At 40.5% G+C, this 27,356-nt stretch overlaps 1 protein-coding gene across 2 annotated transcripts; it reads left to right on the top strand.

The window, feature by feature from the left end:
* Positions 1–5,802: 5,802 nt before the first annotated feature.
* On the top strand, positions 5,803–24,985 carry igf1 (insulin-like growth factor 1). Of its 2 annotated transcripts, none has more exons than XM_012918326.4 (5): positions 5,803–6,104; positions 7,438–7,597; positions 17,321–17,568; positions 17,728–17,760; positions 19,598–24,985. In XM_012918326.4, the coding sequence occupies exons 1-5, from the start codon at positions 6,057–6,059 to the stop codon at positions 19,655–19,657; spliced, it is 549 nt and encodes a 182-aa protein (XP_012773780.1). In that variant the 5' UTR covers positions 5,803–6,056; the 3' UTR covers positions 19,658–24,985. The 2 variants fall into 2 exon arrangements, with proteins under 2 accessions (XP_012773780.1, XP_076732158.1); XM_076876043.1 differs by lacking the exon at positions 5,803–6,104 and adding an exon at positions 6,260–6,326.
* The last annotated feature ends 2,371 nt before the right edge of the window (positions 24,986–27,356 follow it).

Raw genomic sequence — 27,356 nt, 5'->3', positions numbered from 1 at the left:
GGGGGCCCACCCCACAGTCTGGCTACTAACCACTGGTGTATGGTAGGGTTATCTGTGATTTCTACTGAAAATGACAACAAAAAATATTGTTTATTAACATGTTCCTAGTTTAGTTTGCTTAAAATCCCACAACAAACAGTTAAACCGTCCCAGAGATCTTTGTGAAAAAGTAGGTTTTGATCATCAACAGGCACCATAGAGTTTCCCGGCCTTTTTGCCAGAATACTGTGACCCCTCTGTGTTACCGTGGAAACATAGCGTATCAAAACAAGCACCCCCATTTCTTGCGTTTCTCTCCATGACGCACCTTTATTTCTTCCATATGAACAGCGTATGGCACAGCGGAGGGCTTTGATAACAATATCTGCTCCGAGTGCCACACACAAATTCATGTAGCACCACACCCTGTTTAACTACCCGACTTGGAGAAAGAAGAAGAAGAAGGAAAAAACTGAAATTACCCCTACAATCACTTGCAATAGATACCCTTGTTTCATTGTTTTTGCAAAGCTTTTTTGTTTTACTCAATGGTAGCAGAGGAAATATAACACAGAGAAACCATTGAGCTGGAAAAACCCTCAGACTAATCAACAAAATAGAGCAGGATTGCTCTCCTAATCAAGTGTGTGTAAGTGCATGCATGTGTGCGTGTCCTCAAGTGAACTTGTGTGTGTGCCCAGACATATCCCCAGCCTCACACTTTCCCTCCCATCTTGGGTACCAGCCCTGCAATACACACACACACACACACACACACACACACACACACACACACACACACACACACACACACACACACACACACAGAGCCCTCCATCCTCCCTTGCATGCAGGTTATGCAAAACCAAAAAGCTTTTATCTTCTTTTTCATCCACTCTAAATCTTCCTCTCGCTTTCATCCACTCGCATTCATTTGCATTCTGTACCGCGCTCCGTATCCTCTGACTCGGACGTTTGTTTGGCAGGAGGTACCCGACGGGATGCTGTTAACACTGCAAAAAGTGTCCATCTTTACAAGCCTTCCTGTGTTAACATCTTAAAGCTGTTCCAAATGAGGTGATTATAACTCCATTTGTAACCAAGAGCTTTCTCCTGTGTGAGTCTCTCCTTTTTCTTTTTTTTTTAAGCAAAAAGTGCAGGTTTTATTTACAAACTGAGGATGGGAAAATAAGTGGGAATTAATAAGTGGAATTTTATATATATATATATATATATATATATATATATATATATATATATATATATATATATATATATATATATATATAGATAGATAGATAGATATATATGTCTAAGATGCACGTTTGATCAAAAAAACTTGCACAGATGGACACTCTTTGCAGCGAGCGCTGTCTCCCTTCCTACACCAGAAGGGAGTAAAAACAAGCCTTTCCCTGGTCAATGAGTTCACTGGGGCGGACGTCTCCTTAGACAAGGCTGTGGGGGGGAGGTGTTGGATGAGGGGATTCAAAAGTCTTGCAACCAAAGAGAAAAGAGAAGGAGTGAAGGAGAGGGAGGGAAACCTGGCACCGAGGCAGCTCAGAGACCTGGGCATTAGAAACAGAGAGCAAGGGAAGGTCAGCCTGCCCACTCCCCCTTCCTCTTCTTCCTCCTACTACTGCATCAGCAGATGTACTGCACAAGCCCGTCATCAATACTGCCAGACCACAGCCACAGTGATAACAGGAAAGTCTGTGATGAAGCATTTACACGCTAGATTGTGTGTGTGCTTTTTATGTCAGCAGGCAGTGAAAGATGAGATTTTACATCTAAGATCAGCTATCAGCAGAGAGGCTTACGGGCATCGGCGAATGAACTGATGCTAACAAGGCTGTCCTCTGGCTTGAAAGCAGCTTTGTCCTTCTAAGAAGAGAAGCATCACCCTCATCATCATCATCATCACCATCACATTCTAAACTAAATCAGCATCTCCTGCAAATGGCGCTCGGTTTATATCTCCAAGCTGCTGTCCTGAAAGGAAGAAAAGTCATGTCGTGCATTAACCTAAAGTTAGGTAGGGCAATCAAAGATAGTTCATCAAGCTAAAGTTTGGCAGTGCAAATGTGTTATTTAATTCACCAAGTGTCCTTGAATGTGCATTTAGCTGGACTGGGATGGTGTAAAGTAGAGCTGCAATTAAGTTTAATATCTTTAGCCATTAATCAACCAAGAAAAATTGCCATCCTAAGTCCACCAGAATCCAAGCTGTCACATCTAAATTTACAGTCATATTTCACATTTTAGAAGCCAGTACCAATAAAGACCTTTCTTTTTAGAGGAAAAATAAAGAAAATTTTGTAGTAGGACTTAACTTTTCAGAATTTTACATGGTTTTTACTTTATGGTGCAATTTTCTATCATATGATAAACTCAAACATTATATAATAATATACCGATGTCCTCCGTAAATGTTTGCTATTCACTCTCCTTACACTGTATGGGAGTTGTACTAAACAAAGACTGTATATAAAAGATGGTTGTGCTTTGGGGTTTGTGAAGGTGGTGATGTCACAATAGCTACAGCCATCTTTTATATTCTCTATGGTAACAGACAAAAACTGTATATAAAAGAAGTTTCATGGTGTGGAAAGTAAAGCAAGTCTAGATTCCTTCTAACAGCCAGTAGGTGGTGACTCCTCTGTTTTCAAAAGCAAGTCTCTGTACAGAAGTCTTACAGACAATGATCCTTGAGCTCCTGCCTGCTAGCTATCTTGTTTTGGGTCTCACATCTTACTAAATGCATCATGATTTTCATTTTGAAAATGATGCTCATTAACGAGTAACAAGGGGCTCTAAACTGTACTCAACATTCAGAGCAGGCCTACTTAACTCATACTCTCCAGCATCCATTAAAACTTATAAATTACCGCCTCAATTGTGCAGCGTATGCTTCTGAACAGTTGTGGAATACATTTAAAATAAATCCCAACGGAATCATACGATCAATCCCACTGCAACTTCCACAGAAACTGCATAGTCTAATTCGCCACCATTGTTTTTATTCCCTTGTATGTGATTTTATTTCTGTCATACGTACTGATTTGTGTGTCTGTGGATGAAATTGTCCACTTTTAAAGTCCACTTCTGGATGTTTGAAGGGTTTGTGTCACGCTGAATCAATTTGCCTACATGTGTCACACATGTCTGTCTTATTATCTTAATGCTAATGGCAACTGATCTCCTGTTTTTATGACATTAAAACTCCTTTTCTGCTACTCAACTCGGTTTTTAGGGGGTTCCATTAAGTGATAAAACCTGGTAGCAGGTACTTTATTTAATACCTACTCAGAAGGGGTTTCAGGTGTTCTGAGTCGAACATTTGACATCTACAGACTGCACGCCACTGATTGGCCAGTCTGTGGCATCACAGTGACAAGTCATAAGACCGTCTCCTTCACAAAAATTAAACTGGCCATTTAAGGTGCAGACACTTATTGGTTTAGCAGCAGGTATAGCATCGCCCTAATGTCCTCCATTGTTGTGTTTTTGAGTTACATACAAATGACAAGACAGGACTTTTGGCTAGATTGCTATAACGACCCCAAACACTTTAAAAAGGTACTCAATTGTAATGGAAAATGACCAAAAATGAGTGGAATAGAGTTGAATCGAGTAGAGCCGAGCAGTTATTAGTGGAAAAGAGGCATAAGGGGTAACACAAAGATCAACTGTCCCACTTGGATCCCTCTGGAGCTTTAGGCAACAAGAAAATACATCTTCTCAGCAAAGTAACAAAGTAGCTATCATAGACTGTATATCAGAGATGGACATTGGCACTGGTTTATGGAGTCACTGGAGCATCAACTTGAACATTTTTGTTGGTCTGTTTTGGTGTTTTCAAAGTGTACGTAGTGAGAAAAGGAAGGATTTAGGACCCTAAATTACAAACAACTACCAAAACTAAAAACTGAGACATTAAGATCATCAGGAAAATGTTTAATAGTTTCTTAAAGACTTCTGTTCGACTCCTGAAGCATCACCACCTTCTGGCTGTTAGAAAGAGTGCAGGTTTACGGCACTTATGCACTCCCTGTGCAGCATTAAATCAGATCAATGTCCTTGTTTGGCTGCGCTCTAAACACATATGCAGATGTTTGTAAAAGAGAGTGTTTGCTGTAGTAAAGTGCACCCGTTAGTGAAGGAGAAACCACATCAACCCAGACTGAGATCTTAAGGAATACAGCTCATGTCTGCTGAACAACTACAGATGTAGTCAACAACGAAATACGGAGAACAATAAATATCAGACACTTTTGGCTCGTCTTCACCCATTAAACCGAATAAACACCAGCTCATGACCCTCTCAGATAATCTGCAGGTATCTGTTTATTGAGATTATGAATCAATCTACTGTTTGTTAAATAAAAATTCAAACAATGAAAAGTAAAAAAAAAAAAACAACAAAAAAAAAACACAAAAGAAATGATTTGTGTGGCATTGGGACACATTTTGGGGTGTTTTTTTTGCTTAAAGAAAACAACTTTATTAACAGCAGATTAAGCTCTAATTAAGCAGCATTCCTCATTTTGCATGTGACACTTTAGGCTGCACCTGTTTTAAAAGTTTGGACGACTGAGCTGTAATCCTGCACTAAGAGCAAAACCAGACAAAAATACTGCCTTAATCGGCTTCATTTACGCCATCAAGGACCCTCAGCTCAGACGCCCCTCACTTTATCTGTGAGTTGAGCTCCTGTATCAGAAGTGTGTGTCAGTGCTGCTGCCTGTGTCAGATTGGGACATTTGATGATGATCGTGTTTTGACCCACTTTACCCAAACAACTCTAACTGTTGCGTGTCTTAAGTCCCCTTTGGAACCAACCATGCTTGTGATGCACACACACAAACACGGAGGGAGCATGCCTGGATACGTGCTGGTGTCCTGTTTTATGATTGGGTCACAGCAGTGATCTCATGTTTAGTGACTGGATCAGTGTTGATATCCCGTCCCTGCTGAGAACAACCCTCTTTAAGCCCTAGCTTTCGTCCCTTCCTGTGACACAGTGGGAACTGCGGGGCCCCATCTTCAACATGATGACAGTGGGTGGCCCTGCATCAAGAGTCTGTCAGTGCAGACGATTGCTCCAAGGGTATGAAATAAATGTCTTCTTCATCATAAAACCCCATGTGTTTTTCTTTTTTTTTTCCTCCTTTTTTTATTTTTCCACTCTAGTTCACAGGAGCATCAGATGTTATTTACAGGCGAACCCACTTCTATTAAGTGAAAATCAGCAAGAAGGGAGAGAAAACCAGAGACATACACCAGGATTATGCAGTGACAGTGTGCAGAAAGGCAGCAAACCCTGCACAGTGGCTCTCATTTAGAGGAAACAGGGCTTCACATGTGGCTTTCTGGCTCAAGTTTGCTCCTTACTGTAATAAAAATGTCACATTTTTACATTTTCACTCCGGTTCACATTTATTTAGCTTTTCCTTGTGAGGTTTTCGAGTTGGGAGCACTGCGGTGACCAAGTGGGAAAGTGTTTTTAATGATTTATTTAATCAAACCACTAGTGGAGAGACTTGCTGTTCAGTTACGCGGTGCCAAATTACGCACAACAGCAAAGAGCCATATTACAACCGCCAGCTCGTCTTTAACTTCTCCTTCATGAGCTTTCAGGGCACAAAATAATGCGTTTGTAAGAGTGTGAGCCGCTGCTGCTACTGCTGCTGGTGGTGGTGGGGCTGATCTGAACTACTAACCAAGTCTTAGAGAGATCAAAATTCAATCCCGTTCTGAGAAAAAACAGAAATGACGTTATTTGAATATGTGCCCAAAATCCTTAATGAATAACTTAGGACGAGTAGGAGGCAAATGCTGCCCCAGCTGTTTCCTGTTGAAAATGTCTGTGTAATGTAGATAAATGTGAGGGATTTTCTCTCTAAATCCGTCTCCTGTTCGCTAAATCTCACTTCTCCAAAACGAGCCTGCGCAATGGAACAAAGTCGGAATATTGAGATGTGACATTGCCCGCATCTCATCCTCTTTCTCCCTGTTTTTAATGACTTTAAACAAGTTCATTTTCGTCGGGCTTTGTCTTGTGGAGACCCGTGGGGATGTCTAGCGCTTTTTCCTTTCAGTGGCATTTATGTGATGTCTTCAAGGTAACTTACCTGATTTCCTTTGACACTATACATTATCACCTTGATTCTTCACTTGCTCACTATTTGCACAGAGCATCTTCGCCTACTTTAAAAAGAAACAATAAAAGGGGATTCTTATCGCTTGCTTGTATTTCACAGCTTTTGAACGCATGCATTGGTGCGGATTTATTCACATTTTTCTCCTTTTCATCCACTTATGGAACAACTCTCCCGCATGTCCTGGTAATCTATTTTATTTTTTTCCAGAGATAATTATATTTTCTACATTTTGCTTTGATTCTTTTTTCTTCTTTTTTCTTTTTTTTTTTTGCAATCAAAAAATCATTGACATGGATCGTGCATGACTTTCAGCGCAGGTATGAATTTGGACATTTTCCGTGCGCCCGGCGCTTTTTTCCACCAGAAAGCCCTAATGCAGCTGTGCAACTTTCAAAGTAATTACTGCTGAGTCTGCATAATTTACGTGGTAAATATCTAACCTGATTCCTCTGCGGGGTTGAAAGACAGAGAGCGGGAGAGAGGAGAGATTATCAAGAAACACTTGCGGGCGTCGGGACTTTGCGGTTGTGATGTAGATGGATAACGTTCCGTGTTTATTCTCTTTATTATGTACATTTGGCCCAGTCAGCTTCCTCCGCGGGCTTTGGCGGGAGAGCCTTTTTCCATCTCACATTTTGGATCGGAAAGATCTCTTGGCAGCTCATTTATTCTCCTTTCTGAGTGTCGAAGCACTTTTGCGCCTAATAATGCACTGACAGCTAGGCTTTGGCACATTTTAAATGTTAAACTGGTTGTTAATGATAGATAGCCTGCATTTAATTAATGTGATTAATGCAGATTGTTGTTAACTTGCTAAGACCCACTACACAGAAGCCGGGCGGATGGACGAGAAGGAGAGGAGGGGGGTATAGTGTGTTTTCAATTTGGACGCGCTCCGCTCGGTTACGCACAGGCGCTCCGGAGCATCAGAGCTGCTCAGCCTCCTGTTTGACTGACTCTGGCACCGAGTGCGAGTCTGGATTTAATACATTTTCCTCCACATCTCCAAACTCCTGTAAAGTTACCATCTGTTTCTTTCCCCTTTTTAGCAGATGGAACATCCTGGATGCCCAACTTTAAGCTGGCTGCCTTTTTTTTTTTTCAACCCTGTGTTTGACAGTGCGAGTGTAATACTGCCACTTACTGACGTGCCTTTGAGCAAGACACTGTGCAACAAACTGTCACAGCAGATGCGCTAAATGGAGAAGAGTGCATGAAGCTTTGAGTTGTGGTTAAATGAAACTCTTTTTCCGATGATGCTGTGAAAATGTTCTTGCTCTCTCCCTGTGCGCAGAGTGCGATGTGCTGTATCTCCTGTAGCCACACCCTCTCACTACTGCTGTGCGTCCTCACCCTGACTCCGACGGCAACAGGGGCGGGCCCTGAGACCCTGTGCGGGGCGGAGCTGGTCGACACGCTGCAGTTTGTCTGTGGAGAGCGAGGCTTTTATTTCAGTAAGTGCACCTTTTTATTTATTCATAAAGGTTGGCTGTATATGTCCCAGAGCTCTCCACCTCCTGCGAGCTCATAAATAAAAGAACAGCCAGTTTGACATCTCGTCTTGGCTTTCCCTTAATGTTTTTTTTTTTTTTACTTCATTCATTCCTCATCCACTCTTACATCTTATATTTAAATTCCCTGTACATTTGTTTTAATGCTACTCTCATCACCGAGGTCAAATTCTGAATGAGAAAAGTTAGATGAAATATGGAATAATGATAAGTAACTCTTATTGGTGGCAAATCGCAGCTGTGACCAGAGGGAAAGGGCTTTAAGTGGAATTTGGCTATCTCCAAGAAAAAGGAGGGGTAGAAAGTAAATGTTGCAGTGAAGTTTTTTCTTTTTTCCACCAGAGAAGGGAGAGCCACCCAAAGAAAACCCTCGACCAAGAAACCAGGATTTAAATCTCCAATTTTTCCATTAAGGGTACAACCTAGCCCAGAGCAGCACAGGATATATGGAGCTATGAAGGTTAGGTGCAATGTTCCACCGGCAGCCAGAGTTTCTCAGGACATGTATCCTGCTTTGTCTGTCAGAGACAAGCAGCACGACTGTACATTAACAGTATAGTTGGCTCCCACAGAGCTGAAGGTTAGAAGCTTATTATTCACTTTTCTCTGGCTGGCATCCATCAATTAAGCCAGTTTCAGCAAATGTCCTCAACGAGCATCACATCTCCACCAACAGTCATTTCTTATTCATAAAATTATTAGTTCTCCCTCTGACTCCTGTGCAGTTTTGTCATAACAATCCATTTTAAATGGTTTGGTTTGGTCCCAAAGTTATGAAAGATTTTCCACATGTGGTAGACTTTGTCAGCTGCCAGTTCGAAAAACAGAAGAAGAAGATATAAGATTTCTCTTGGAGATCAGCAGCATCTATAATGCATTTGCAGTTCTTCTCTTTTCCAGTAATTGATTTCTTTCACCTTCGCTTGAACCTGAATAGTTTGAAAATATACCTTTTCTATCGTGTAGGACAATTAGAGGCCAGAAGAAGTGGGCAGTAGTGGTCTAAAGCCATGCTCAGGTTTAGCAGATAACTTTACTGCGTTCAATAACTTAGTTTGGCTTGATAACCCATTATTTTTTTCCTAATTATCACTAAAATGTAGCTGATTGAAATGAATTGGATAAGCAGAAGAGAATGGATGGCATTCACAAGCTTAGTCTAAATGCAAGCAGCATAGACTTCACCCTATGCTAAAACCTACCCTGCTTTATGGTCCTATTTGACCATAATTTACTACGTAATCATCATGTTGCATTAGCTAAAAACCAATAATCAGCAAAGTGTTTACTGAAATCACAGATCGCAGGAGATGATCTGGTCATCTCCTAATAGAATTCTACGTAGTCCGACTTTTCCCATTTTTGCACCAGAGGAGTCGCCCCCTGCTGGCCATTAGAAGAAAAAAAAATGCAGGTTTAAGGGACTTCAATACAAATATTGTCTATACACTCTGGTGTTGAAACAATGCTTAACAGCTGGGTTTAAATCCTTAACTGACCTAAACCAAGTACTGTGGTGCTGTGATTCCACAACGTGTGGGCCAGCTTTTAAGGGTACTGCAGGGCCCACAACCTCAAACTAGGAAATACCTCATCTTCAGTTCATGTGATGAACAAAGTCGCAATTATAGGTTTGGACCACAGAGCTACTTCTACTAATCTAAAGTATTTGTGAAAAAATTACGGCAACACACTAGGTCATGGTTAGCACTGCAGTTAGTAAGAACATAACATAACGTATACAAGTGGACTGACTGATTCTTATATAGCGCTTTTCTACTCTTTCGGAGTACTCAAAAGGCTCTATACAACATGCCACATTCACCCAATCACACCCATTCCACAAGAACCTTCTCTATTCATAGTGCTTTCTAACTACATTCACACACATGCATACTCCGATGGATGCATTGGAGAGCAACTTGGGGTTAGTATCTTGCCCAAGGACACTTGGCATGCAAACTAGAGGAGCCAGGGACCAAACCACCAACCTTCCGATCAGTAGGTGACCTGCTCTTCCTGAGCTACAGCCAACCCTCTAAAGGTTCTTATTGTTGAAGGGTTATTTCCATCTGCAGATCTCTGCATGTGGTGGCATGGCTCTGTTCCGGGACCTTTCCACCTTTCAATATACATGGAAAGGTGTGCCATGGATGGAAGTGGGTTCTAAAGTGGCGTGCAGATGTATATAGATGTGTATAGCAACTGGGGACAGACTAATAGATGGGATATGCTTTAGGCTCGAGTCCATTTGTGTCATGTGATGCGAGTATGAGGCTCTGAGGAGGCGTCTGTGTGCCTGGTAATTTACACGAACACAAAGATTTTACATTACCCTGCACCAACTACACTTGCGCCCTTCAGTCGGACTACAGAGACATAACAAGAACCATTGCTTGGCCATGGTGTCTCTTCAGCTATCTGTCGCTGTATCAGAATATAATAGACTCTTCATGCAGCTTAAATATAAGAGTTGGTCAACTGGATTTGTACAAGTTCATCAGCTCAGCTATCAACTGTTCTCGTTTGGCACTGAGAATCATCTGAACTGTGCTTTGATGGGACTAGCTACACCTGTCATGAAAAACGTCTGACACTGCATACAAAGTGCATTATGCAGGAAAGTGTTTACAGAACTCAAGTCAGAAGGTAATTTTCCCAAAGACTTCTATAGGACCAGAAGTCTTTTTCAAACTACAGCTATCACCCTCTAGTGGCCTGGAAAAAAATGCAGGTTTAAAGCACTTCCATGTTGGCTTCTCTTTTAAAAGCCAGAAGCTACTCTCAGATCAATTTCCTGCTTTCTACCAGCTTGTTTATGTATGACTTTGTTTCGGAGAGATTGGAAATTAAATAGGCACAATACAATTCACACATCACTGTAAAATCTCTCTCTTACCCCTTCTCTAACCTTAACAAAGGGTCTGAGTTGCATAACCTAAACCATGTTTCTGGCTGTTATGCTAAGAGATTCTACAAATTAAATAATTTAAATTCTATGGAATTGCGTCTTCTGAATGTAAATAGATTTCTTTACAGATAGCAGTGTCAGCATGCACCTTGCTGCTCCTCTCCCCGAATCCTGCTCCTTGCAGCTTTTCCAGGACCAGTCCACATCATTCTCTGCGTCAGGGCCTCTGTATGGCATTTGCCAGAAAGTTTTTTGGAGAGCCACCAAGCTACTGCAAAGCTGCGAGCCGTGTTCGTCCAGATGCTCCTGGAAATACCCACATGCTGTGAAGTGGTCTTGACAGCCAGTCCGATTGCCAGTATTCTGCCTGTTAAGACTTTTTGGTCTTTGGATTCCCTCGGCTTCAGCGTCTTCTTCTTTAAATGATCAAACATAACATTTTAATAAGTGCAGGCCTTGGATTCTGAGTAAACAGGTTTGAACTTTGGCATCTTTTTTTCCTTAGCAGTCTTTTTTTTTTTTTTTTAAACCCCAACTCTGAACATTTCATTTCTCCGATTTTGAAATGGTCCCGTGACCTGTCTGCAGCTGTAGCTTAAAAGTTTTTGATATGTTTAGGATTTTGACAAGGTATGAGAGTGTTCAGAGCCGGGTGATGTGGGAATGTGACAAAGGGTTGGATACTGATACCGGAGTTTAACTGCAGTTTATTAAATGGGAAAGTGTTGAACAGAAGCCAATGCAACTCATGAATCCTCATGTAGAATATACTTCTTAAACAGGAACAGACCTTTTTGTGGTGGTTGGTGGAACGTATTTGTCTTTCCCACATTACCTTACACTGAGCTGTCAGTGGACTACACAGCATCCATCTATCAATGCTACTTTTTCCTGTTAAAAAGAGACGTATTTCATGAACACTCCAGCCATTCTCTGAAAAAGATGACGAGGTTTGAGCAGCAGGGTGCTGTGCCTTGGAAAATATGCTTCTCGCCGTCGTCCTCGGTTTCTCTCGCTCTCTCATATTCTCGCTGTCATCCCTTTTCCTTTGCTTCTAGTCAGTAAAATATCTGGAGAATCCATTTGGGCTCTGTCGTCCATAGGACGCGGCAGAGTAACGGCTTGGCCAAAGGAAGCGTGATCCTTTCCCTGAACTCTTCCCCTCCAGTCTGGCCGTGTTGAACTTGGCAGCCCTCTGATTGATAATGTGTGCAGAGACAGTGTTGCAACAACAGCGGGCTTTATGTGCTCACAGTGCTTTTTGCCATGCCACCAGTAAAGTGAAGCACACTTGTATTTCACAACTGCAGATTTCCTACCCTGACAGAAAACATTAGTTGGTGGAAATTCATTTTTTTAAAGGGTAATTAAACAAACTGCGGTCAATGAAACAGAGAAAAAAAAACCTGCAGTCAGTTTTTCCAATTATTAGCCCGACCTAAAAAAATCCTTAGTTGTCTTTGTAATGCTTTAGCAGGCAGGACTGCGGGGTGATTTCACTGGGATGTTCATTCCATGAATCAGATCTGTTATGGGACGTTTTTTGGCTGAAGTGTGAGTGCTAAGTAGCTCCGCGCTCTAAGTCACTTTTAGTTCATGCTGAAATATTCAGCTGTTTTAGAGTGAGCACGAGATATTTAATCTTACTCTGTAAGACTTCTGCATAGTGTCTGCAAAGAAGATGAAATAATCCATCCTTTTTTCAGCCAAAAGCTCATCGTCGCTACACAAATACCCAATAAGAAGGCAACCAAATATAAAATGCAGTGTGCTCAGGTGAGTTGAAGGTGGAAAGGAGAGTGGAGGATGAGATATGACTTCCTTTTCAGTGTCTGTCCCTGCCAGTTTTATTCAGAGCCACTTGAGCTGGAGAAAGAGGGAGAATGTGTAAACAGCACGTCACATGCACGCACTTAGACTCACGCATGGCGAGGCCTGGTCCCTCAGCAGCAGGGGATTATGTGGATTACAGGATGATCAGGACACCCTCCACCATCCCCTCCCGCCATAGTTTTGCACTGGACCTGGGCACACAGCGGAAGGCACCAAGGCCCGAAGAAAGCCCTCCTGTGTCTTCTCCATCGCTATGAAAAGGTGTCGATTTCCCATGAAGACCTGAAACTAAACATCTCTGACCCCCGCTGCGAAATACTGGAACAAAGAGGCTTCTCATGAAAAGGACAGGCAGGCGTTGTCCAGATTTAAATCTGTACATTAGGTGAAGTTGAGACTCGAGGGATTTGAGGACACTAAAAAATACTTAACCTTTTCATTCATTCACATTATGCAGGCCTTCTACAAAGAAAACAGGGGAACATTAGTTAGATTTATAGATATCTTCTTCATGGCGTTCTTTTGTCTTTATAGATCTCATAAAATGGCTTGGTTTCGCTTGTTAGGTGTAACCAAAGACTCATGCACAGCAGTGATCACATTACATTTGTCTGTAATGCAGAAATGTAGCCTTCCTAAATTCGATAACTATTCAAATACTCAAGGCTATAATAAATAATGACATTTATCTCCACGATAAGCAGAAGAAATACATGATCAAACACAGGCATTAACCGCAGACAATCTAAAAGATGGATGCAGCTTCCAGGCAAAGTTCTTTCCCCTGCGATCTTTTTTAATGGCCACCAACTGGTGATAAAGACTTTCAGTGTCGAGGCTTTGCAGACACATGACCACTAACCATGTAATGATAACTTAACTTGTCTCCCAACTACCGATCATGAGAAAAAATTGCGTTACATTTGTAAATTCCAAAAGTTGTTGCAAAACTTTTTCAAGAACACATACCCTGAAAAATCCATCTTTAAATATTCATAATGCATTTGGATAAGGTTCAAATTCTCACAAGCCGTAAAACATGGTACCAATGATAAAGGGATAGTTTCTAGTACTTAAAGCAGCTTTTCTAGTCCCTGCCCAGCCGTAAACTCCCTGACACTTCACAGGAGGAGCAGTGCACTGGCTCCAAGAATCCACTGCTTTTTATTGACCATGACCAAGCTGTAAAACTCAGATGCTTTCTGTGCCACTCTGGAATGGGGAAATCGAGCCATCTCTCTCCGGTGCTGTTCCTTGGAGGAATGAGCACTATGCATGCTGAGCCTGTCAAATACCAAACCAAAGATGTTTCAGGGAACCGTGCGGTGACATCAGATGAAAGACTTTACGAAAAACTAACATAGATTGTGGCTAGTCAAAACTATAGCATAGCTTCTGTTAAGAAGGATGCTGTCAGAGTGACATCCAAGGTGAAGAAGTACTCCACCCCAAAGACCAATTTGTGGTTTTTGTGCAGCCAGCTGTAGACTTAAACTTCAAACAGTGCTTCTATACATATTTAACCGGGGTCAAGTCTACGCAGACGCGTTCCACACATGCTCACTAGAAATCGTGTGGACCTCCTGATGGAGGAAGAAGAGCTGCTTAGTTTGCTGTGTTTGGCTGAACAACAGGAAAAAGTCAAAAAGAGAAAACAGTGTGTGCAAATTCAAAACAAGAACAAGATCAAGGTTGTGCAAGACATCACTAAACTACACATGGCGTATGAAACAAGCTTTCACTTGACTTTTAATTGGTGTGACTGCAGTGGTGCTAGTCCACACGGCTTCAGATTTTGGGTTGAGTGCTAATGTGCATATCAGTGATACAATGAGACAAAAGTTATGATTTGGCCTTTAAAAAGCACTTAAAAGAAGGTTCTGTAAATGTCTAAGTGGCTAATTCGTAGTGGACAAAGACTGTGGTTGTTTTCAGTTTACAACCGGTAGAACTTATTCCAAAGTTAACACACTTATGGACAAAGGAAAATACCTCAGAACACATCAAAATGTTCATAAAACTTCTGAAAAGAATAGCTTTTTCAATGTCCAGGGTTTCTCAGAGATGTGTGTGTTAGTTGTGGTTCCTTGACTCACCGGTTGTGCGACATGCATAGCTATCCAGTGTATCAGGCCCTCCTAAATAAACCTCTGGCTTTTTTCTCTTTATTTTCTCGAATTCACCACCAAGTACGGTATGTGCTGCTCTGGTTAGAAATATTTGTACAGGCTGGCATCATCTGCAAAGAAGTAAGTTGTTAAAGGTCCTTCCTAAAGACAGTTGGTATTTAATAATCAAAAGAAACGTTCTTTCTTTAAGTTTTCCTTCAGACTGACTTTTGCAAAATCGGCAAAACCTTTTTTGCATCTTCTTTATTTACCCTTATTTAACAGTCACAGAAAACAATTCTTTGTTGATGGGGGATTACAGCAGTTATCCAAAGCTTTTAGACCTGATTATTATATGCGTGTTTTCCCCTAACCTGCCTGAGCTGATTATCCTACATGTTACAACCGGCACCAGCTGATTACCCTGTCCCTTCCAGCTGTTTGTGCAGCAGGGTGGCAAACTATTTTCAGAATAATAGCGGATGTTAATTTGTAAGGCTTTATTGGGGGGGTGGGGGGGTTGGGGGATTGAAAAACAGGCCAGGCATTGAGGCACAGCCCCTCTTTTGGCTTTCAGAAACCATTATATAATCACCAGCCAGGGCTCAGTGTCGCAATTTTCTCATTTTAAATGTCTTCACGTCAGGTGTTAATAGAACAGCCAATGCTTGGCCCACTGTTACTCAGTGGGACAAGCACTGAAAGAATTTCTTAGAAAAACAAAATGAATACAATCGTTTGAACTGTATATAATAAATAGTTTAAATATCCAAATCAAGATTTTTTTTTCAGCCATTTAAATATTTCAGTTTTCTAGTTTGCACACATCTAGTTTAGAAGTCTGAGATCTGGGTAAATCCAGTTCTTCTGTTTCCTAAATAATGCAGGTGCACAAGGTATTTTTAGCATCCAGCTACCTGATGAGCAACATGAAAGCCTCCCTATCACCCCCCATCTCCTCCTCTTCATTCACACCTCTGTTAGCCTCCACTCTGCTTTGTGTCTGGGGGTCTGAGGAGAAAGATGCTTCTGTTTCTGAATGAAAGCTGCTCTCTGTTCAAAATAACGTTGTCAGGACAAGGCAGACAGAGAGCAGAAGTTAATGCACTTTGTCAGCACTGGCAGTCTTCTGAGCCAAGAGCTATTAACTCTGAGAGGGAAAGGCATTTCCTCCTTGTAAATGCCATATTAAATTATTATTATTTCATTTGGTAACAGGGAAAAGCCCATCAGGACTATATTGTTCAAGGTGAGCAGGGAATTGTAAATGGGAAGTCTGGGTTTTTCTAAAAGCCACCAAAGAGGGTGGGTTCTGGGGGGTTAGGGAGTTAAAAGAGGAAGTGAGTACTGGCGTCACTGTAACTAAATGTGATCATTGAGTCAAAAATCTGTCACGCCCTGAGATGTATTATTTGGACTCAAAAACCTCCCCCAAAAAGCAAAATACCCAAAACACCTTTGCTAGCTGGCTTTGCTTCTTTACTTCATGCAGTGAGCATGCATCATGTCTCCATCCTCAAAATCTGTGTTATTTGAACGAGCCTCCAGGGTGCTTCTGCCAAATAAAAATGTGAATGAACAGTGGGACATAGCCAATGGTGGTGTGGTCCTAAAAGCCTGCCTGGATGTTTCTGCAGGTGGATCGGGCCCAGGGGACTTGTGGCTTGGCCTCGCTGGACTATGTAAAAGACACCTGGGCCAAAATGGCTGAGCAGGATATTCTCACCATTTGGGTGACTGCCCCCCTTCCCCCACCCCTTTCCCTCCTTTTTTTTAAAGTTTTTTTTTTTTACATTGATGCAGCTGCCAAAATGAGTCCACAGTGTGCAATGTGATATGTTGTAAATTTTACATGTAAGAAATCAGTGTCACTGAGACCGTACGGCTGTTATCACAGCTTTATTACGAGCGTGGCGTCGGCGTCCAGCCATCGCCAGAATGTCTTTGATTAATTCTATTAAAAAAATAAGAAGCATAGGAAAGGGAAAATAATAATGTCATAATTTAAAGACTCAAAAGTGACAATTTCAACTGAAAATGCGTAGTAAACTTTAAATCAATGGGTATTTTGGGAAAAAATAGACAAAGGCACGGATTTTGTTGGCTAATATAAAAATGTTTTGTCAGCTGTACACATGTAAAGTGTTTTTTCTGGCCTATGCTTTATATTTGTACAAATTAAAAAATATATGCAATTATATGTAGAAAGCACGGAAATCATGAAACAACATTGTTCCTTTTTGCTTCCTAGCTAACATCAATATTTTTGTTGTTGAGTTTGGCTGGTTCAGCTAAACCTGTACTGGCCATAAGCATGAGGACAAATTTACCACTTAAATTATGTACTAAATTTCAAATCAAAGTTCCCTTAATTTAGAAGCAGGTAAACAAATGCGGACAACACTGATTTTACTGGCTGAACGGACATTTACCATTAACAGATTTTTTTTTTTCCTATAGGATGATAGCAAATTAAGCTAGCAATAGTTTTGTTAACCGATTTAAAATGTTGTCTCTGGCTGACTTTTTATATAAATATACTTTTAGAATATATCCAGTCATATGAAATCATTAAACAAATCTATGGTTTTTCTTCAAGTCCACTCAAGAGCCAAAATATTGCTACCTAGCCTTTTTATACCAGCTCGTGTAAACAAGTGCAGATTTCTTTCTGAAGTAGTAAAGTTTGGATCAATGAGTCCTTTATTTCAGCGCACTAGCCACCAATTTTGTTGGGTAGAAAATTAGAACTAAGCAATGGAACTGGTTCTGTCTCTCCATTGTCTAAAACCTGCTGCCGTTCTTCTCAAACAGATAAACCAACAGGCTATGGCCCCAGTGCAAGGCGGTCACGTGGCATCGTGGATGAGTGCTGCTTCCAAAGCTGTGAGCTGCAGCGCCTTGAGATGTACTGTGCACCTGTCAAGACTCCCAAGATTTCTCGCTCTGTGCGTTCACAGCGGCACACAGACATGCCAAGAACACCCAAGGTTAGTAGCAGAGCGAGCAAGGGGACAGAGCGTAGGACAGCGCCTCAGCCAGACAAGACAAAAAACAAGAAGGTGAGCAAAGCATCAAAACAGATAAATTTTAAAAATTGTTGATTGGATTGAATTTACATTTTGTTACATACTCAGAACATACGTGCATAATATCCTGATTAATTAAGGTAATATAGCTTAATTAGCAGAAACTAAAGTGACCTATTTTTTCTTCCACAGAGACCTTCACCTGGACATAGTTCATCCTTCAAGGTATGCATGCAAAAATGATCTCATGTTTCATTGTCCTTTTGTCATCTAAGCTTTATCAAATACACAATCTCGCCAATGACGTAAGAGTTTCAAAAGCAGGGCAATCTTTTTACAAGAAATGAAAACTTTATATAAATCCTAGTTCTAGAACATCAGGGGGCAACTAAAGAACGTGTAATTTCTAAATATGGATTCGGTGTCATAGTGTGAGCATTTTAAAATTCAACCATGTGCTTTTTACTCTTTTCTCAAAAAAAGAACACCATTAGAATCGGAAGAAGAAACTAAGTGGTTTTTGTGGTAGACCTGCAGTGGCACTCCCCAGGCACAATCTCCACTCTGCTACTTTACATTATGTCCTAAAATTCAGATAGCTTACAATACAACACATGCAAGGGAAGGAGCCAAAGCATACATATCACGTTTAGTGATTTTATGTTTGCAGCTGTTCGTACATCACTGGCAGTTGGTGGTGAACAATTTTAGATCTGTTCGAAGGTTGAGATCATACTCTGTCCGAATATAGCATGTTTTCTGACTGAATGCATTTGAAATCCGAGTGCCCACGTCTGATCAGAATAACCACACTCAGAAGAGGCAGAGTGTAAAATCAAGCATTGTAGAGGGAAGGATGTTGAAGAAAAATTCAGTGAGCTGCATTTGTTTGAATTCATTTAGAGTCCAAAAATCAATTATATAAAGAACATATCGTTGATTTAAAATATGCAGACCTCCTTGGCAGGGAGGTAAGGAGTTAAGAACTAAGTAGATAACTACTCCTAGAATCTACTAGAATAAGTACTGTAATAAGTACAGGCAGAACTACTTATGTACTTTCCCTTACTTAGGTCTTGCATGGCTCAGGCACATAAAAACCCTGTTTAGAGGCTAGGATGTGCAGATGTTAGTGGAAGAAGAAGTTATTTAAACACTGAGAGTGAAGAAAGTGATCAGCAGTCAGGTCAGGTAATTTTAAGGGCTTTTACTATTACTAGATTCTGGACTCTTCCAGAGCACAGTCCAAAGCAATTTCCCCCTGATTTCCCCTTGCTGTCAGTTGCTTGAATACAAGACCAGGATACCCCATCTGCTCTAGTGTTACCCTAACCAGTGTAAGAATCCTTATGGCATATGACTGACCTTAGACAAGATCACTTTTAGACCAACATTTGGATGTTGGAATGTCTTGATGCATGTTCCATCATACCAGAACGTTGATTCGGTTCATTGTGGACTGAAAAGGACAGTTGGATCATTAACAAAACCTTTCTCCCACTGAAAGTGTAATGTACAGATGAATGAAAACAACTTTTTGGGATTTGGAAGTTAGGTACTAAAATTGATTCCTATTTGAAGTTACCAGAAATAAAAAATGAAAAATTTGTTTTGTTTCATTATTGTTTATCACCATCACCATCATGTTGCTGTGGTTAGCAGCTGTTTTAGGTTCTAAGTTTGAGCATCCTGGTTGGCTAGGGTCTTTCTGTTTGGAGATTACATATCTGATTTCATTTCTTTCCACTGACCAAAGATGCGGTTGTTAAGTAAAGTGGTCATTCTGAACTGGCCATAGATGTGAAAGTGTGTATTTCTAAGTTTCTCTAAATTAGCCCCAAGATGCATGGGTAACCACACAGAGTGTATTGCACTTTTTACCTAATATCAGTTGGGATGTGTTCCAACCCCTTGTGACCCCCAAGTTGGATAAAGCAATATGAAAACTGCCGGGTAGATGAATTTTGACCAAATAAGTACAGAAGACCAGGCCATCCGGTATCTTCTATATCTCTGCTGTACATCTAAAAAAAAAAAAAAATGTGTTTCTTTTTTGTTGCAGGAAGTCCACCAGAAAAACTCAAGTCGAGGAAGTTCGGGGGGCAGGAATTACAGAATGTAGGGAAGGAGCAAATGGACAAATGCCCAGCAACTTGGGAGGAGAGAAGGGAGTGGCCTTACCTGGTACCCCTGTGGAATGGTTCACTGTAAAACAAAAGAAAGAAGATGCTAATAATGACCTGAAAAGCTCTTCAAAATGATTGAAAACAGAGAGCTAGGTGGTGTGTAAGGGTCTGATGTGGAAAGTTGTGATTATTTTATACACTGCACCATTCCATACTGGGAGGAATTCTTTGTTAATGCAATGTAACAGACTAGTTTAGCTGCTAAGACACGAACAAGAGCTTATTATACCTCCATGTGGGAGCTGCAGCCTCCCCAGGCTCCAGGAAAGATGGGAACGTATCTGGGCCTCAGCCAATCAGAGAGCAGCATGACTGTGGCTCGGTCACATTTAACAGTTAGTACCCCAGTTCAAAGCTGATATATTACCTTCAGAGTTTGTTTTTATGCACCATCCATTACTGTGGATATTTTTATTATGTAAAAAAAATAAATAAAAAAGGTTTGCTTTAAGGACAAAGACCAGGTGGTTCATCAGAGTTTGAACATTGTTGTAGGTATGTTAACTTGAGCCTAAGTCTAAACCTTACTACGAGGAGTCGCTGGAAGGTTTGAGATCAGTCCAAATCTCTCTTAAGCCCCAGGAAGTGTTCAAAACCTGAGGACTGAGTCTACAATCCAAACATTATAAAAAGAGCTCAAGCACTATTAGAGGGGATTTTAAAGAAAGTAGGTAGTACAGAAGGTACTACAAAAACAAGACTGGGATTTTTCACATTTTCCAAAACAGAAAAACAAATTAACCAGAAGCTAAAACTGAGTTCTCGTTTGGCCCTCAGAAGCGTGTCCTTCGGTGAAGTCAAAGTGCATTTGGCAAACTGAAGCGGAAAAAGTCAAATAATGACAATCAGGCAAAATGTTTGTCGTCTGCATCCTTTCACGTGTCAACACCCCAGCCAAATTTGATTTTTGACAACAGTTCAGTCAACATTTCCGTTTAACCCCGGGTAAACACGATGTTATGAAAGTTTAGTCAAAGCAAGTGCTCTAAAAAAAAAAGCAGAGCCTTCACACGTATGAATTTAAGTGATTGATCTTGACCTGGATATTTTATTAGCTTAGGAAGGCTGAGAATTTTGCAACTTTATCTGATGGCAAGAGTAGAATAAACCTCCACTGCATTCATTGCAGAGTGCACCCAAGAAACACACATATTTGGTGAACGTTGGCAAAACCACAAGGACAAATCTTTCTGGTGATGTGATGTTCGCATATCAGAATACAAATACACATACAAAAGCACTCACAAGGTAAATTAGAGTTATGCAACTACAAGCAAAGGTCATGCAGACATACACCAACTTTGATGAAAAGCCAGTTCTGAGAAGTCCTTGCATGAGGACTAACAAAAACGGCTGTTTGTTTAAGCCTCCAAAAAAAAAAAAAAAAAAAAAAAAAAACCCGATAAAAAAAAAAAAAAAACAATAAGAAAAAAATAATAATTGCCCAAGACGACTCATCTCTGGCTCTGTCTCCTCTGCCTGTGTATAATCAAACAGTATTCCCATTATGTTAACCTATGCATTACTATCATTCATTGTACATGATGGTTTCATATAACAAAACTGTATTAAGAATCCTATCCACTGTATAATGGTGCTATTTTGTAGTTTGTTACTTGCAAGAGATGGCTAAGAGACTGATGGCAGGGCTTACATTGGAGGTCTTCCCTTTTGCACAGCCTTGTGGCCACCATTTTAATAGTGTTTTTATTTGTAAGCTGTTTCAATAAGGTAGTAGTCTAAGCGAGTAAATGTATCTGTGTGAAATCTGTGAATGCATGAAGAATTTAAAAAAAAAAAAAAAAAAGGAAATGAATATACCATGTTGTGTTCCCAAGAAGGCAAAATGCTATTTTTTCTACTGTTTTAAATTATTTTCTCAATATAGATCCCTTATGCCAAATAACTTGACAAAATAACTGTGAACAATGATTCTTCCAATTGTATTAAGATTGTAAAAAGTCATCGTGTACTTTTGTCTGTCCAGATGTGTGTGTTGGTGATAATTCACCTAACTGGAAGTCAAAGTACCAGCTATTGAAATTACTTAAAACAAGACAATGCAACCTTTGTCAAACAGTAGACAATCAGCATACATCCAACAAAAATCCCAAATGTACCCATTTCAGTAACATATTTAGAATCTGGATCTTTAATTTAATGACATAAATAAAAAGAGGTCGTTGCTACTCTCATAGAGACGGGGTGACGAACCCTACGAAAGTAGGGCTGTGGACTCAGAGTTGACTGGTCGATAGTTTAGTTGACACGCTCTTACCTAATAACATTTTTATTGATTATATGGTCCTCAGTCTTACTGGGCTCACAACTAAGGACTCACCCAAACCTGAGTACATTGACAGTATATAAGATGGGCACTGTGAAGTCAGCCACTAGTTTGAGAAATCCTGTTGAGGTCTTGAGCTGATTTATTTATTCCTTTTTTTTCCCTTTTCTTTCTTTTTTTTTTTTTTTTTTTTTTTTTTTACACCATTCTTGATGCTTTGAAACCAGAAAAGATGAACTTTGAAACCACACAAATTTATATAGGACAGAAAGTAATTTTGAATCTGCAGGAGTCACCCTCTGGTAGCATTTGAAAAGAATGCAGGTTTAAACCTCTTCTGCTTTGGCATCTGGTTGCCTATGCCTATGAGTGTTGGTTAGCCAATGTAATTATTATTTATAGATTTAATTAACTATTACTCAGAGTCGGTTCCAAAGTAACTGACAACATTTAAAGTTCGCAGCATTTTGAAAATCACAGTTCAACTACCAACAAACCACATCATCTAAAAATTGTAAGACAACATGTCTGCCTTAGTATATTTAAATTTTTTTTTTCTGATAATAACTTACACCTGCAGATTTATCCAGATACAGCTTCACTGGCTTCAGCAGATAAGACTAAAATGGGTATGACATACAGTGAAGGATTAGGGTCATTGAAAAAAAATATCTTTGAGTCGGACCTGTGCCTGTCAACATGGAATATAATGGCATAAAGTTCAATATTTTATTCTATTTAACTAAAATTAAAGAGCTGCTTCACAGAGATTGTGAGCTCTTCTGAAAACTACTCCATTGGCATGGGGAAACAATCACAAGTTGTACTTGAAATGTTAATAAAATTCCTGCTGCTATCTCAAAACTCCAGATTTTTTAAAAAACCCCAGAGGATTATTTTTATCTTTGTTTTTTTGTTTTTTTTTAGCTATTAGAAAACTAGCAAAGCCATTTGCAGATATATTAACTTTATAACTTTAACACAGTGGTTCAGCAGAGCTTAGAAAAATACAGCCATAATTGCAGTTTTCCCATTCTTCCCGTTCCCACTCCTGGCTAATTGCCTTTAACACACTTCTCCATTATTTAGTCTGTTGGTGCTAACAGTCGCGACAGAAAAGAAGTGATCTTCCCACAAAATAAATGTAGGGCTGAATTATTACTTGTGCTTTGTCTCTACATTTTTTATTTAGCCAGTTAGCTTAGCTTGCTGACTACGTGTACTCAATGTAATCCGCCCACTAGCAATCCTAAAGCTCACAGATTAACACAGGAAGTGAATCCTGTGTGTTATTTCACCTCAATTTTTAAAGATTAGATAAACAAGATTCTGAGCTTTAGAGGAGCTTTAAAAAATAAATAAATAAAACCCTCTGGGCAGAGCCAAGGCAGCTGTTCCCTGTTCCTAGCTAACATTGCTAAGCTAAACGAAAACTGGGCTTACGTTGTGCGATTTTTTTCAGTCGCGTTATTCAGCTCCTGCTCAAACTGCACGATTGACTCGTAGAGGTTAGAAGTTCGTCGGTCACGATGCAGGGTCTCACACTATACGGCCCGATGCTCTGATGCGACCTGAGTGCTCACACTGTGCGTCCATAAAATGAAGGTTATAACAGAAATTCTGTCGCTCGCTCTCCCTCTGTCTTTCACTCACACAGACATGCACCACCACCATCAACTTTGCTAAATTGCTAATGAAAAACATTGATCAGCTGTGATTGAGCAGCAGTGTAGAGCCAACTATTTTCACGGTTGTTGTGGTCGTGATAATTTTGTGAGGCCACATCAAAAAGGCTCGGATGAGCTTTCCAAAGTTCTACAAGTGCCTCCATCGCTTGTGTTCAGCTCACACGCTGCACTGCCGTGCTGCTCCGTCTTTTTCACCGACATTTATGTGTTTGCGTGTGCGCAGTGTGAGCGGCTGCGGTGATACCCTCACGACGGTCGGGAGGATTTCAAATCGGTTTGAAATCCTCACGACCAAGCGATTGATGATCGGGAGCTGGTCGTGAGGTGTTAATCGCTTCTCGTTACCCAACGTATACTACACGATCCACGACGGACGATAAGGGCCAAAATCGGGCCGATCACCAAAACGGGCGCACGACTCAAAAATCGGCTCAAAATGGGCCAAAAATCGCACAGTGTAAGCCCAGCTTAACGGGCTACTGAACCTGGCTTCATATTTAAGCTACAGTTAAAAATGAAATTAGCCCATGTTGAGAACTGAACTAAGATTGCATTGTCTGGCTTTAAGAGTAACCCAGGAGTTTAATTTATCTTGTCCAAAACATTCGTTATCAATTCTCAATTAAAACTTATTTTCACAGATTAATTTAAAAGTGTGTTTTTGTTTCTAAAAAGGTTGTATAATGTGGATTTGCTATATTCTTTAGTGTTTATTCTAAGCAAACTGTCTTATTAGTCAACCTGGCAGCAGAAATGAAATAGGAAGCTGGCTGGAGAACAGCTCTGGTCCTCCCAGATCTTCAGATAAATGGTATAAACCAATGACTTTTTGATTAAAGTGAAGCCTCACTCTCCATTATTGTATCATGAATGAAACCAATGAGCTGTTCATTAAATATCAAATGATGGTATCACTGTCTCAATTTCACTACAACAACAGTACACCCGTCACACTATGTTTCTGGTACCTGAAATACAGTTTGTGCATTAAAAAACAGAAGCTGCAGCAACCATCTTCACACAATGAATGAAACATTCCAGTTTGTCAGTGGTATGCAATGATCAATAAAGCCTGGATCATGGGAGCGTGTGAGTCATTAATGATTATATGAGGTGTTATACGAGATGATACAATTTCCTGAAGGTCACTGTCCAAAACAACTGTCTGATTGGAGCGCTGTTATTCATGGTGCTTGATTGCCTTCTGTAGACAAAAAAAAAAAAAAAAAAAATACTGACAAACTGTTCACCATTCCTGCTGAATAAACCACTTGTCAACATCACAGAAATGGCTGGAGCGTTCTTTCATACTGCATGTGTATTAACTTATAAAAATCTCTGGGGAAACATAACCCTGTAAAGACATTACTCTCCCTGCCACATAACATCACACTGGTAGCATCTATATGGCTTTTATTAGGAACCCAGTGGAGTCAGACACATAAACAGCAGATAATTACAAAGTAGAAGTTCGTCCCTCTTAAATCTTTAAAGACATTTTGGTCATGGATAAAGCCATAACTCAAGCTGAGGCTTTGTGCACCATGCATATGAATCTGGTTGGGCTAAATGACAAAGTAATACTTCCTAAGAGGCAGCAGGATCTGCCAAAGCAAACAGAGAAGGGGCGTGGTGCTTCCTGCATGTCTCAGCTCTATTGGGGGATGCTAACAGTGACAGCGCTGAGCTCTGCTCGTTGTCAGCACTTAAATTTTTATTTTTTTTTAAAGAACTGATGTATATGGGGCAACAATAAAACCCTGATAAACTGACTCTCTGGCTGACGCTCAGCAGACAGCGGAGATCAAAATGTGAAACAGCAGGAACGCCGGCAAGGTCCCGGTCATCCTGACCATCCTGGATGTTATTTCATCCCTCTCCATGACTAATACTGAATCAATTATCTTACCCTAATGGGACAATTGCAGGTTGCAAGCTTGCAAGATTTAGAGTTCAAATAAATTGGAGAGATCGTGTGCAGTGGAGAGAAAGAAAGCCAGTTATCAGAGTGAATATCAAGGTTAGGATGTCTTTAAAATGCTCATTTTATACTCTTATATGGGCTAATTTTGCATTACATGGTGAGTCAAAAGAGTGCAACACACAAACATGTTTGAATAACCTCAGGAACCAGGATGGTTGTGGAAAGAACAATCTCTTCCCATTGATCTACGTGCACTCGGGATCCAGTGCATCTGAGGACACAGATTTTGGACTGGGCTCTGAAACACAATCTCTCCACACTCTTCAACTCCTCATCTTAAGCACACAATTGTCTTTTGAATGACCTTGTGGTCTGTTTTACTACCCTCACCAATTTTACTACTTATTCTGCTGGTTGTTTTACAAAAAAGAAAAGAAAAAGAAGTTGTAAGGCCTCATCAGTCTCCCGCCATCCATTTTTTTCCAAAAGGACACCCAGGATTTCACTTCACCGAGTTCTAACTTTTGCTCTTTGCTGTTGTCAGCATTTTTTGTCTTTAATCTTAAATGTTTTTACATTTTGGAGGTAAAAATCCAGTCTTGGAAAATGATGAGTTTACTATGAGAAATTTACAAGTAGCCCTGTGTGTAATTTGATTGCTACTGCAAGCCAAATGCAGTGCAAAGTGCAAGAGCACGGTGCTAACTCAAGAATATTAGCAGCTAGATTAAAGAATGTATTCAAAAAAACCATGTAAAGCTTCAGAATTGGAGATTCTCTTTCTCTCAATTTCAGTCAACAGTGGAAATTCACTGAGACTTGATTATAGCAGGAGAGTGTTGGCTCAGCTGTGTGCTTTAAGAACCCATGATGTCAGAGCCTTATTTTCCTTGGAGAGGCTCTCATCAGCTGCATTGTTCCAGGAAACCATGGTCTGTTCTCTGGGCAAAAAAAAAAAAAAAAATCCTGCCCAAAATGCGATCCCCCCTCTTCTGCACCCGCATCTCTGCTGAATGCAGCACGCCGGCCTCTGGCACAGCTCAAGACACACACATAGATGTGAAGCATCCTGGACGAAGCATCACATTTCCTTGGAACCAGAGCTTCCCCTGCACTGCAACAGTGTTTGCCTTTTACTTTCTTTTTTGTTTTTCATTAGAAGATGAGTGTCGGTGATGAAAGGCAGCGTGTTAATACAGGACGAGGAAATAACATGCTGTACCCTGAAGGACTATTAAACAATGCTGCTACTGATGTCATAGAGCCCAGTCTTATTATGAGGTCTCGTTTACGCACAAAGATGTAGGTGGTGTGATTGAAATACAGCACCGGCAACTGACAGGTGATGCAAGCAGCTGACAAAGCCGTTGATAAAAACACTCTGCAGCTTAACCGAGCTCAAAATTTAAAAGACGCACAGACCGAATCAGATCTGGATGCAATTACAAGCGCATACAAACAAGACCAACTGCAGTCAGTAGTTGAATAAACTTTGTTGGCATGAGTTGAAGATTTGACAAGCGGTGTTGTGGAAACATAAAGATTTAGTAAATAATGTTCATGGATACCCACTGAATCACATCTGGTCTTCATAAGATTATTTGACTCTTGGCTTTTCTACTAATGTTCTTTGTTACAGAATTATGGTAATGATTTCTTAGAAACTCGGACTGGGTGAAAAACGCAGTTACCAGATAGAGAGACCTTCACCACAGCTCAGAGTTCGTTGATTCCTC

The sequence above is a fragment of the Maylandia zebra genome, linkage group LG17, assembly GCF_041146795.1.
Source record: "Maylandia zebra isolate NMK-2024a linkage group LG17, Mzebra_GT3a, whole genome shotgun sequence".
NCBI lineage: Eukaryota > Metazoa > Chordata > Actinopteri > Cichliformes > Cichlidae > Maylandia > Maylandia zebra.
This window is presented reverse-complemented; position numbering and strand designations above follow the sequence as displayed.